General features: G+C 52.3%; 1 protein-coding gene across 2 annotated transcripts in view; it reads right to left on the reverse strand.

The window, feature by feature from the left end:
• Positions 1-12,925, reverse strand: part of KLHDC4 (kelch domain containing 4) — a 318,635-nt gene that overhangs the window by 267,198 nt on the left and 38,512 nt on the right. For both annotated transcript variants that reach the window (XM_078671222.1, XM_078671221.1), the window contains exon 2: positions 12,466-12,557. In XM_078671222.1, the coding sequence (XP_078527348.1) occupies positions 12,466-12,557 (92 nt within the window). The remainder of the gene's footprint in view (positions 1-12,465; positions 12,558-12,925) is intronic.

The raw sequence follows: 12,925 nt of genomic DNA on the forward strand, positions 1-12,925 counted from the left end.
CCACTGGCAGTTGTACCACTGGCAGTTGTGCACACACACCCCTTCACAAACACACACTACTTAAAAAAAAACAAAAACAACACCAAGTAATTAGACACACTATACTCCGACTGCTGTCAGAAATGTATAGAGAGCTTTTTCACAAGGAAGGGAAGGGTAGGGTAGTACTTAAAATGAATTATGTCTGCTGTCGGTTCACAAGCTCCATAGCGTGTGTCACATGTACCGCATCCAGGGTTCATGACTGACTGTGTTGCCCACTGAACCTCAACAAGCTACCCCAGGGTAATGTACAGTATGGTAAACAGGACACCGACAAACTTTTTATTCGCTGCCTTTAACTGGTTTTAAATAGCTGTTGTCTATTTTGCCTTACAATACACCATTTCTTTTTGCCATGAAATTGTGCAAACATCGCACGTGTTTTGTTTGAAGCTAGCTCTTTAATGTAAAGCATGTGTCACATGGAAGCGATTAGTTAGCGCTATATACAACAAATAAAACAAGAAGAATGGAAGCAGAAATGCGCACCCCGGGGAGGATATTCAGCAAAGGTAATGAGATGTCTAGGGATTAGCGAGATTTAGGGGATTGCAGGCTCCCGTGATGTGTCTTTGTAGATGGCTTACGAAGAATAGAGCGACTTCGGAGAAACCTGTGATTCGGGCAGGCTCTTCTGGCAGGATGGTAGAACGGAAGGAAAGAAGAGGCGTGTTAGAAGACACAAGCAGCAGAGGGGAGCCCAGTTTCGAGAAAGCCAAGGTGATTTGGGGAGACTAAAGGGGTGTGGGATTGGAGGATGAGCTGCTCTGCGATTCCGAGGGATCGGCTGATTAAGCAAGTGCGGTACCGCAAAGGCAGCCGTGTGTTTATTTTCGCATTGCGCTTTCACTTTAAGTGAAATCGCGATGCGAAAGTAAACATGCAGCTGACATTTCCAAAGCCGAATGAGAAGAAAAAAGTGCGTAGGGACTAATGAAGGAGAGAGTGTCACGCCGCCAGTAAACGATCCAATCCTGGTGGGCGGGGCTAAAAGGAGACAAGGCGGCAACAAGGAGGGACTAAGAAGCCTGCTTTCCAATCATGAGCCTGCGTTTTGCATGGAGGATGACGCCAGTGAATGAAGATGATGGGCGAGTCTTCAACTCCGCCTCCGAGAGCTTCGGAATCTGTATTGATTCCAAAAAGCCCTCGTATGACGAGAGCAGCGCATGCGCTGCTTTCGCCAGGCCGAGACCTAAGAATAAGGAATACAGGAGGTCCGTGGACACTGACAGCTGCATGAGGGAAACCACGAAAGATTCCTATAGCGTGAGATTGGTGCTCCCTAAAGCCCATTCACGGCAGGGAGGACTCAGGGCCCATGATGAGCGGAAAGGGTGAAACTAGGACAATACTGGACCTAGAGGACACACAACCAAAATAATGGTGGCAATTTGAGACACCAAGGTGTCACTAGAACACAAAATTGAGTCTGTGGTGCAAGATATTGAATTGCTGTGTACGGACTACAAGAAACTAGCTGATACAGTGGCAGAAAGTCCACCATCATGCAGATCCACCCCATAGTATCAGAACACTCTGCCGTGATTCAAAACCTGCAATAAAAGGTGTGCTTTCTCTTGGAGAAATGATGTACAAATAGTCGGGCTCCCGGAGAAGGCGGAGGGCCCCAGCACCTAACTCTTCGGGGAACAGTGGCTGTTATCCGCCAGTAGAACAGGTGCACAGAGTCCTGGGGTGCCACCTGATATTGGGGGCCCCTCCATGCCCCATGGTGGTGAGACGACTTAACTTCCACAACTGTGACAACATCATGCAACCGGCATGATCCCGAAGGACCTAGTACATAGAGAAGTGCCGGTAAGCATTTATTCCACCTACACTCGTATCTTGCAGTCAAAAGCCATTGGCAACAATTCAACATGAAATACGCACTGCAATACCCGGCTCTTCCCCGAATCACCACAAGGGGAGGATCCATTTCTTCACCTCCCAAGCACCAGAATGGGAATGGCATGAGGGGCGTGGCTTGAGCGCCGAGGGAGATGGCGGCGTGAGCTCGGAGCTCCGTGCGTCTTCCCCACAAGAATCCTGAAAGAAGGGCCGACGAGTCCGTGTGTGCCCCGGCGCCGATAGAGTGCCCGACGGTGACCAGCTGGATGAGGTTTGGGCGGCCAGCGACGTACAGCGCCGTGTAGGACAGCCGACTGTTGCGGCCGCTGGAGCGGAGGGGAGGAAGGCGCCGCGCAAGATGGCTGCCGCGGCGGAGCCCTGAAGAACGGTGGGCTGAGCCGCAGAACGCACTGCCGGCGCACACAGAGGAAGCGCGGTTGCCACCGACGACGGACCCCACACAGCGTGGGATGATCCTCGGACCCCGGCTGCGGTGAGCGGCGATCGCGAGAGCGGACGGGGAGGACTACCCGGGTGAGCCGCTGCGGGCGAAGCTTGCGGCCAGACTCCTTTGCTGAGGAGGTGGGACCCAGATCTTCATCCCGGCCCTGAGCGCCTTGAGAGCCGGCAGGTGAGCGGGGACGCCCGGAGAGGGGGCTCACGAGGGACGGAGCACGGCGCTGTGTGGTTTGGGCCCCCCCCTCGCCCCAGCAACAGAGGCCCGCGGAGCACAGGGGGGCATAACGGTGGAGCCTGGGGGCCGGAGAAGGGCCTTTGGCGGCGCCGGACTTCCGGTGGAGTGACCAACCCACCACGCCGCTCGGGAGCAGAGTGACCATTCCTCCACAGTACTTAGGGACGGTGCACTACGACGGAGGCTACCTCTGGGGCGCAGTGTGGATACAGCAGGGCCCCATAGCACGCAGCAGCTGGCCACGTGGTGGAGGCCCGGAGACAGGAGGCAGCCGCGAACGGCGTGGGCGGAGAGGCCGGCTACCATGGGGAAGCCAGGAACCAAGGGGGTGGAAGTGGCGAAATCGGATGCAGCAGAAGGGGGCCCCGCTGAGCAGACTGACCTGCAGCGATTGCAGGATAAGATATTGGACGCCATAACGGCCACTAGAAACGCGCTGCATGACGATATAGCGCAGGTGGCGACGGGGCTGGGCTTGCTCCGGGCGGACCACGACAAGCTGAAGGACAGGGTCAAGGATGCGGAGGTGGTGCTCAACGACCTGGCGCCGGCACACAAGGCGATGGAGTGTAAGCTGACTGAGGCCCTAGACCGTATACGCACCCTGGAGCGGCGGGCGGAGGACGCAGAAAATAGAAGCCGACGCGGTAATGTGCGGATCGTAGGCGTGCCAGAGACGGAGGGGACGGGGGACATGGTGGCCTACATTGAGGAATGGCTGAAAACAGTGGTGGCCCCGGAGGGGCTTTCGCCGTTCTTCACCCTGGAGCGCGCCCATAGAGTCCCCTCGGGACCTCCCAAGCCTGGGCTCCCACCCAGACCGATCATCGCCAAGTTACTACACCACAAGGACAGAGATTTGCTCCTGCGGAAAGCTCGAGAGGATGGCCCTTTCCAGATAGCGAACAGTAGAGTCACGCTTTTCCCGGACTTCACCTTTGAGACGCAGAAGCAACGGGCCTCCTTCCTCACGATCAAGAAGGAGCTGCGCAGTGAAGGATTGGCCTACTCCTTGCTTTTCCCAGCCAGGCTAAGAGTGGTAGTGGACGACAAGGCGATGTTCTTTGCTACGTCGGCGGAAGCCTGGGACTGGTGGGAATCATACAAGGCCGGGACTGACGGCGCCAAGGCGAGAGAGGAGCGGGAGAAGGAGCGGGAGCGCTCGCCCAAACGGCTGAGGAAATCGAGGAGACTATGGAATCGAGGGCGGGGGAAGCTGGGCCCGACAACCTCCCAAACTGAAGCGGAACGGCAGGCCGCGCTGCTGGAAGTGGAGAAGCTCGGGCGGGCGGAGGGCCCCGGGTCCAGAGGGGCCATGGACTCGGACACTCTTGTATCGGCCTCTGGCTCGGAGTCGGATCTTTCGGGGACTCACCGCGCGGAGGGACCGCTGGTGACGCCGCAGACGGCGGACGAGATCCTGAACATATGAACTGCTGGCATTGCTGTGTGGGTAATGTTTGAAGGGCTGTGAGGGGAACCATTGCCTATGTACATAGCGGGGATCGGGGCACACCAAGGGGTTCAGGGCTGAGTGGTTCTTGGGAATTGGGGAGGAGGCGGGGAGCTGGGCGGCGTGGCCCCCCTTTGGACGAAGCCGCGCTCCGTAGGCCCTTAAGGCACCCACAGCTACGGCTGTGTAGTTGAGACCTGGGTCGTCAGGTGTGGGAGTTTGGATGGGGACTGATATCTCGATATTGGGGCCTGTTCTGGGGGAGGGGGGGGGGCTCCACAGTTGGGGACTGTTTACTGTTTTCGAAATTGTTGACCCTGGGTGTACCATGGGAAGGGCTGTTGCGAAGTTTTGTTCTGTTCAGGGGGGGCACCACCACCGTCGAAGGGCTGGAGCTGGAGGGAGTGTTTCGACCGGATTGCTGGGACAATGGCTAATGTGAATGGGTTGACCTGTATTACTTGGAATGTCCGAGGCCTACATACTATGCAGCGCAGACACAAAGTGCACGCCTTTTTAGTGCGCAGGGGGGTACACATTGCGATGCTGCAGGAGACGCATCTTACACGACAAGAGGGGGCGGCGCTACAAAGGCGGTGGCGGGGACAGGTTTTTTACACGGGCTACTCGGCCTATGCGCGGGGAGTACTCATTTGGGTTAGAGCAGGCACACCTTTCCAGCTCACGCGTCAATGGGTTGATCAGGACGGGAGATATGTGGTAGCGGAGGGGAAGCTGGAAGGTAAAGATATAGTGTTGGCTAGTATATATGCCCCAAACACGGACCAGCTGGCTTTCCTCGCGACGCTCTCAGGGACGCTGGCCCACTCCCTGGCGGGCCCGGTCCTGCTGGGGGGCGACTTTAATTCCATTGCCGACCCCTTGCTGGATAGGTCCCACCCCCCTCTACGTGACTCTCCAGTTCACAGGCTGTCTAGAGGTAGGTGGGAATGGCAGGAGAGCTGGGGGCTTATGGATGTCTGGAGGGGGCAGCACCCGACTGACAGGGATTATTCCTTTTTCTCTGGCCTGCATGATCTGCATGTCCGATTGGACACAATACTATGTTCCCGGGGGGTGCTACCAAGCGTCACTGGATCGGAGTACCTGTCAAAGACGATATCGGACCATAATCCACTTCTGGTTCGACTGGCGTGGATAGCGGAGAGGCCCAGGGTTCCGCTCTGGAACCTGCGGCCTGAAACCCTGGAGGATCCCCTCTTCGGGGGGGCCCTGGCGGAGGGTGTGGCCTCCTATTTCACGGAGAATGTAGGGACGGCGGCCTCTAGGGCGACGGAATGGGACGCCTTTAAGGTAGTGGTGAGGGGTATCTGTATCAAGGATTATGTAGGTGTGCGGAAAGTGTTGTTGGGCGACTTGGCTAAGGCGGATGTAAAGCTGAGGGAGGCGGAAAGGGGGCGGCCCGGACACCCAGAACTCCAGGAGATACTTTGTGCGGCTAGGGAGGCGGTAGCTGTTGAAGTGGAGAGGCTTCGGGCCTTTGACTACAAGCGTTATGTGCTGCGCTCCCATGTTGAGGGCGACAAAGCGGGCACCCTCCTGGCATGGCTCTCGAACCCCACAAGACGCTGCGCTCCCGTGCTTCAATTGAGGGATGCGGCGGGCGTGCTACAACACACTCAACTGGGCATAGTCGACGGCTTCCGGGAATATTATGAGGGCCTGTATAAGAGTGCCCCAGGGGACAGGATGGGGCTGGTGGAACCCTTCCTGGCTAACCTACCCCTACACCGGCTGGGAGATGAGCAGGCGAAAGACTTAGGGTCGGACATTACTGTGGGGGAGATACGATCGGCGGTGCGGCGCATGGCAAGGAACAAATCGCCGGGAATAGACGGGCTCCCCATAGAATTCTATAGCAAATATCTAGACGCACTGGCACCACGACTCCTGACCGTCTACAAGGAAGCCAAGGCGACGGGCCGACTACCACAGTCGATGAGGGAGGCGTTGGTGGTCCCGCTACTGAAGCCCGGCAGGGAGGGTAGCGACCCAGCGTCCTATCGACCACTCTCTATGCTCACCACGGACTATAAGATCCTCAGTTCCATACTAGCGACGAGGCTCCTACCTCACATGGCGGGGCTTGTGCACGACGACCAGAACGGTTTTATACCGAAGCGCAACACCACGACAAACATCAGAAGGCTTGTCCATATCATGAACGGGCTGGACGGCGGGGCAGGGACGGAGCTGGTGCTCTCGGTCGACATTGAAAAGGCCTTCGACAGCCTCGAGTGGGACTACCTCTATGCTGTCATGGAGCGCCTTGGGCTGGGAGCTGGCTACATTCATTGGACGAAGGTCCTATATGCGGGGGCGATAGCAAGGGTGAGGGTGGGACCGACGGTGTCCATACGCTACCCGGTGGAGCGAGGCACTCGACAGGGCTGTTCCCTCTCGCCGCTTCTATTTGCGCTGGCTATTGAGCCGCTGGCGGCTGCGGCCCGTACGGGGCGGCACATCCGCGGAGTGCGGGCCCGAGACGGGCAACATTTCATCTCGCTATATGCCGATGATTTACTACTATTCCTCTGCGACGGTGTTGAGGACTTGTGGAGAGCGGAGGCCCTACTGGAGAGCTTCGGGGAGATGTCGGGCCTGCGGGTCAACTGGCCCAAGACGAGTTTGTTCCCACTGCTGGAGGGCGCTACCCAGCCGCTACACCGATCGGATGTGGCCTGGAACCCTACCTGTATTAAATACCTGGGGGTCCATATTTACCATAGGCAGGAGGACTTGCTGGAGGGCAACCTAGGGCGCTGCGTACGCGGATTGAAGGGCTGCATGGCCTTCTGGGCCACGTTGCCACTGTCGGTAGCGGGCCGGATCTCCCTATTGAAGATGGTTGCCCTACCGAGATTATTGTACTATTTTCGGACGCTCCCAATTTGGCTACCTAGCTCCTTCTTTAGATTATTTAAATCTCAAATCACGACGTTCATTTGGGGTGCGGGACGATGCAGGGTGGCGCTGGCTACGCTTTCTCGCCCGAAGGATGAGGGGGGTCTGGCGGTGCCGGACTTCGAGCTTTATTACCTAGCGGCCCAACTGCAGGCTTTCACGCAGGAGGTAGCGAGGGTGTTTCGGGGCCCGGAGGATGCCAGCCTGCGGGGGACACCCAGACACGTCCTGGCATATATAGTCCTCCGGCAGCGGTTGGACAGTAGGGATCTGTCGCTGGAGCAGCGCACGTACCGTCAATGTTGGAACCGGGCCCACAGGAGGGCAGGTGTCCAGCGCCCGTATGCGCCTGAGATCCCCCTGGGCATGCTAACGGCCTTACCACATGGCGGCGACTGGTCGCGCCTAATGGAGTGGGAGGAAGCAGGTATACAGATGGTTGGAGACCTCTTTGAGAACGGCGCATTGCTCCCGTTCCAGGAGCTAACGGAACGCTTCGGCATCCCGAGAGGGGGATTTCTACTTCATGCAGCAGTGACCAGGGCGATGCAGGCCCACTGGGGTGCGGGACTTGAGGAACCTGGGACGGCAGCGGTGTGCCAGTACACCATGATGGCGGCGGGCACGATCAAGGCGGTAACGTGCCTCTATGGTCGAATGATTAGAGAGAATATCCCCCCTCTCACATCCCTAAAAGCCAAGTGGGAGGCGGACCTGGGAAGGGACGTACCTGACACGGCGTGGGCACAGCTCGTCCGTCGGGCTCGCAACAGCATGAGAAACGCTAGGTTTCAGTTGATCCACTACTATGTGTTGCATAGGGCTTACATGACCCCGGGTAGGATTAGGCGGTATTTTGGCGATGAGACGGCGACCTGTCCCCGGTGCCCGGCAGAGGGGGCCGAGCTGGTGCACATGTTGTGGGCATGCCCAGCCCTGCGGAGTTATTGGCATGAAGTTGGGGAGGTGCTGAATGAGGTGACTGACAGATCCATAGCATATGGTCCGGCGGAATGTCTTTTGCACTGGTTTCCTCATACCCCTAAAAACAAACTTACGAGTAAGTTTATCGACATGGGCCTGATGGTGGCTAAGAGGGAGATCACTAGAAACTGGAAGTCGACGGTGGGGCCAACTCCACGGAGGTGGCGGCAGGAATTTCTAAAATGGGCTACGGCTGACAGCACGCATAGGTACCAGCTTGCGCGCAGAACCCCTAGCCAGACAGCAGCTGACGCCGCGACCTCATGGGAAGTAATGGTGCAGGCGCTTAGGGACAGCGAGGCTGAGGACGAGGAGGGGATCCCCGGGGCGGCTGGGGCGGAAGAAGCAGGCTGAGGCCCGAGGAGCAGCAGGTATGCAGGGGGGCTGGCGCCAGCAATCCAGTAATGACTGTAACGTGGCCTTAGGCGGGGGGTGGTGCGAGGGACGGGATAGGGAGGGGAGTTTTAGGTTTTGCGCAGGGGATGGGAGTTGGGGATTAGCGCGTAGTTTGGTAGGGTTCTAAAAGTAGTTATGCACACATTCCGGACACTAACCACTCCTCATTCTGGAACGTCAGGCGTGGCAGAGCTGAAACACCATTGCCGCCCAACCCCCGGGTTGTGGGCATGACGGCTGTGTACTGTTTGACGAAGTATATTGTGTATCTGCTCGATTTTATGAAGCAACTACTACATGTATCGACCTGTACATGCGTAACTACAATAAAAATTATTTCACAAAAAAAAAAAAAAAAAACAGAATGGGAATGGCATGAGAAAGGGGTCACCCTATGCCGGCTGAACGTGAAGAGCCTAGCCCGTCCGTATGGCAAAAACAAAAATCGAGACGTCCCCGTAACACGACGACAGTCACCAAAGATTAGGCAGAACTGAGAGACCACACATCCTGGAGAAGGTACAACAGGGATAGTTTTGGACCTCTGGGAACAGATGAACTTACCTCAACAGGGACATGGGAAACTCTGTTACAGGAACCAACACAGATAAACCAGAAATACCAGTGATCACCCAGATGACAGCAAATGGCAATCTATGATAGGCACTGCACTGTTTTAAAGAATGTTTAGTTCACAAGAGTCTGCCAGTGGGTAGGACACCGCCTACATCACACTTTTATGCAGCGGCTGGCAAACTGCTCCAAAATAAATAATTCATAATTGCCACACACTAAAGACTATGTTGCTAGAGTTCCTTAAATAAAGTATTTGATCTGGCAACTAAACACCAACGCTAGTCCCAGATAAACTGTTACAAGAGACAAAGATGTATTTGGAGGACAAGCTGGGGAGGATGCTCAAAATAAACAAGATTTAGGTCCATTTCTAGATGTAACAGGGGAGTGTTTGATTTATTACTATTAAACATTGCTCCGACATATTGGCCTATTTGGGATAGTGATTTGCACCATAAGTGAACTTTGAAAAACTGCAATACAGGTTAAAGGACGGTCTCTTTGTGGCTAAAGCCTTCAAGATTTTGGAAGGGAAAAAAGTAACTTGTAAGTAGATTGCTTTACTTGCAAAAGGGATCATCAAGTGGAGCAACGTTAGAATTAGTGTGGTACGGGTACTGCTGGCACCACAGTAAATGTTACAGAGATCTGCACTGATTACATTCAGTCATTCTTTTTTTTTAGCCACATCTATTTAGAACATACTACCATAGGAAATCTCGCCCTCACTTTCCTACCAAATTCCCATGTCAACCAAGTACTACTCCTGGAAGAAGTAAGTATGCAAAATAAATAATCTTTCAGTGTTTCCAAACCAGAAAGCCCTATTATATATATTTATATATCCTTTTTTTTAGGTTTGGCGGTCTCAGCAGCCTTATGTAGTAAAAGAATTTTTAGGTCTCGCCTGTCGATGCGCATGCGCATCGAGCAAGCGAGACTATAGGGGCTCATCCACACTTTATCTAACTTGCAAGGAATCGTGGCGATTCCTTGCAGTGCCCGTGACTTTTAAGCTCAATGCGCATGTGCATTGAGCTTAAAAGCGCGTGCACAGCCGCCCGCATTCCTCCGACACCTTTGAAGTGAAGCTTAGCTTCACTTCAAAGGCCCGGCTTGTTCACACCCACATGCCGCTCTGCCCCGCTCCGCCCCCTCCCCTGAGTCATCCTGCCTGCCCCTTCCCGCCGTGTCGCATTTCTCCTCCCCCCTCCCCTCTCTTCCCTCCGTCTTGTTTTGCTACTTTTCCTTATGCTGCCTCAGCAAGTGTCTGAGTTTGTTTGCTCCGTTATGCCGAGAAAAAGGTTTTCTTTTCGTGATCAAGCTTATTTCCGACCAAGACTTTCTTTTTTAGGGGTTGCTTTGCATTTGAGAGTGTTAGTTATAAAAAGTCGCTTAATAACGTTTGTTTGCTCCGTTATGCCGAGAAAAAGGTTTTCTTTTCGTGATCAAGCTTATTTCCGACCAAGACTTTCTTTTTTAGGGGTTGCTTTGCATTTGAGAGTGTTAGTTATAAAAAGTCGCTTAATAACGTATCGTTAAGTCCAGCCCGCTCCGCCCCCTCCCCTGAGTCATCCTGCCTGCCCCTTCCCGCCGTGTCGCATTTCTCCTCCCCCCTCCCCTCTCTTCCCTCCGTCTTGTTTTGCTACTTTCCCTTATGCTGCCTCAGCAAGTGTCTGAGTTTGTTTGCTCCGTTATGCCGAGAAAAAGGTTTTCTTTTCGTGATCAAGCTTATTTCCGACCAAGACTTTCTTTTTTAGGGGTTGCTTTGCATTTGAGAGTGTTAGTTATAAAAAGTCGCTTAATAACGTATCGTTAAGTCCAGGTCAGTGTGCTACAGTCTTTTTAGGCAGTTGATTCTTGAAGTCAAGCTGGATCGATCTGCACAGTTTTGGGTGTGTGCTACTCTACTGAGAGAACTCTACTGTAGTTGGTAGCAGTTAATATCTGAAGTTTCGATGGGAGACGCAGGAGGGCACGTTTTGTTATATGCAAACTCCTTTGCCACTCTTCCCCATGTCCCATCTGTTTATTTATGGCTTGTAATTGGCATCAATTCTGTACACCTTATTTACGGTTCCTGCAAAATGTGTAGCGCCTGACTATCCTGTGATTAGTTGCACAGCCCAATCTTGATTCACCAGCGGTTTCCGTGACACAGGGCTGACACTTAAAGTAAAGGCTTGTTTGGTGTTTAATTTAATAACTTATTTACAAGTGTGTTGTCCATCACATACACGTGAGGGCACATCATCTTGGGCTTACTCCTAGTATCGAATTAGCGTGTCTGCCTGTACCCAATTGGAAGTAATTGGCATTACACGTACATGTGTTCCAAAATGTCTCCCACCGTTAGAGCTTTTAGAAATGTTTATGGCTTTTTTTTTTTTATTCTTTAGCATTGGCTACAGGAAACAAAAATGCTAAAGATTTACAAAAAAACCCATAAACAATTCTAAAAGCACTAACTCTAATGCTGCGAGACCTATTGCATTTCCAATGCTTGTTTAAAATAGTAATACATATACAAGTACATAAAGTACCAGAAATGTATCAAGGTTGATGCCACATCTTGATTCACAATATCAGAATTAGCGGAATTTTCACTTGGGAAAACTTCACTAGTATGCGGAATTGCTAAATTCACTAGTTTGCGGTTAAAAGCCAGGCTGTCAAGCCCTTCAAATGGAGAACTACTACATTTTTCAGGTATCTCCAACTCTAGAAACGCACAACCTTACTCGTCCAAGACAGGAGTAAGTACCCTTGTAGGGAGAGAAATGGGGCAGAATACCACAGTTTTATATGAAGGACAAATATGAAAGAATGTTACATAAGTAAATGCACCTTTATGTTTTAGAAATTCTTCATGTGTACATTTTGGGGATTGGGGTACTCTTGGAAATGTAAAACCAGCTTCGTTTTCCATGAGAAAACGTGTGATTTTCTGTAAACCTTAACAGTCCAATATCTACAACAAATGTTGAAGCAACTCTACAGGAGTAGATTTCTTACATCTTTTTGCAGCAGTCATAGGCCCCTTAAAAAGTCATCTTGCCACCTCTGATGAGCTGACCAGGCATACCCTTGACTGAAGTGAGCCAGTCCCGTTTAGCCAGTCCCGCTCTTACTCCCAATCGGACTTCCTTAATAAGACTAAAAAGTGTACATGATCAAAGATGGTAAAAGAGTAAGGCTTTAAACCTATAGTCAACTCTTCAAGAAACACCTCATTGACAAGTTAATCACCCAATGTCAGGTCAACTCTGGAAAAAACAATTCTCATCCTTTCTGACAGTTCTCTCACTTTCTCAGTCTGCTTTTTATGGCTCACCCCATTACATTTTGCTTCTTTATAGTGACCTGCCCTTGATGATGTACATCTACTCTCCTGGATGTGCGCTACTTTCAGCTGGATTACCTACTGTAAACTCTCATAAGGTAACGCACTCACTTTCTTTGCAGGTAGGTTTACACTAGATAAGCTGCTATTTGAGTTATAGACTTACCTAAATCATATATCAAATATACAATGGCTCACCTCGGTGTAGGTGGTGGGCAGGCCGTTTCAAGCACCTGTGTCTTCGCAGCATCGAGCGACTGGAACTGTGCTATCAGAGCTTCCAGGTCATCCTAAAAGCAAATGGTCTTGTTAAAAACAATGTTTGGCCACAGCTTCAACATCTACCCTGATCTCCCATTTTTAGGATTAAGACTAGGATTACCCACTGAAAGAGGGCCAGGCGTTTATAAAAAATATACCCTGGCACTCCAAATTTACATATGATATCTATCTTGTTTTTTTAGCTTCAGATAACTACGGCAAAGCATGTTCCTCAAAGTTGTGCCCTGCTGTACGTGACCTTTGGTTTGTTGGGAATACATTTCGCAACCGATTTGTCCAGTCTGAATAAGTACCAGTGTTTATATATAGAATCTTGTAGATAGCATGGCTGTGTGCACTATATCTGGTAATAAAGGTAAGTTTCCTGTCCTTGCGT

The sequence above is a fragment of the Lissotriton helveticus genome, chromosome 12, assembly GCF_964261635.1.
Source record: "Lissotriton helveticus chromosome 12, aLisHel1.1, whole genome shotgun sequence".
NCBI classification, from domain to species: domain Eukaryota; kingdom Metazoa; phylum Chordata; class Amphibia; order Caudata; family Salamandridae; genus Lissotriton; species Lissotriton helveticus.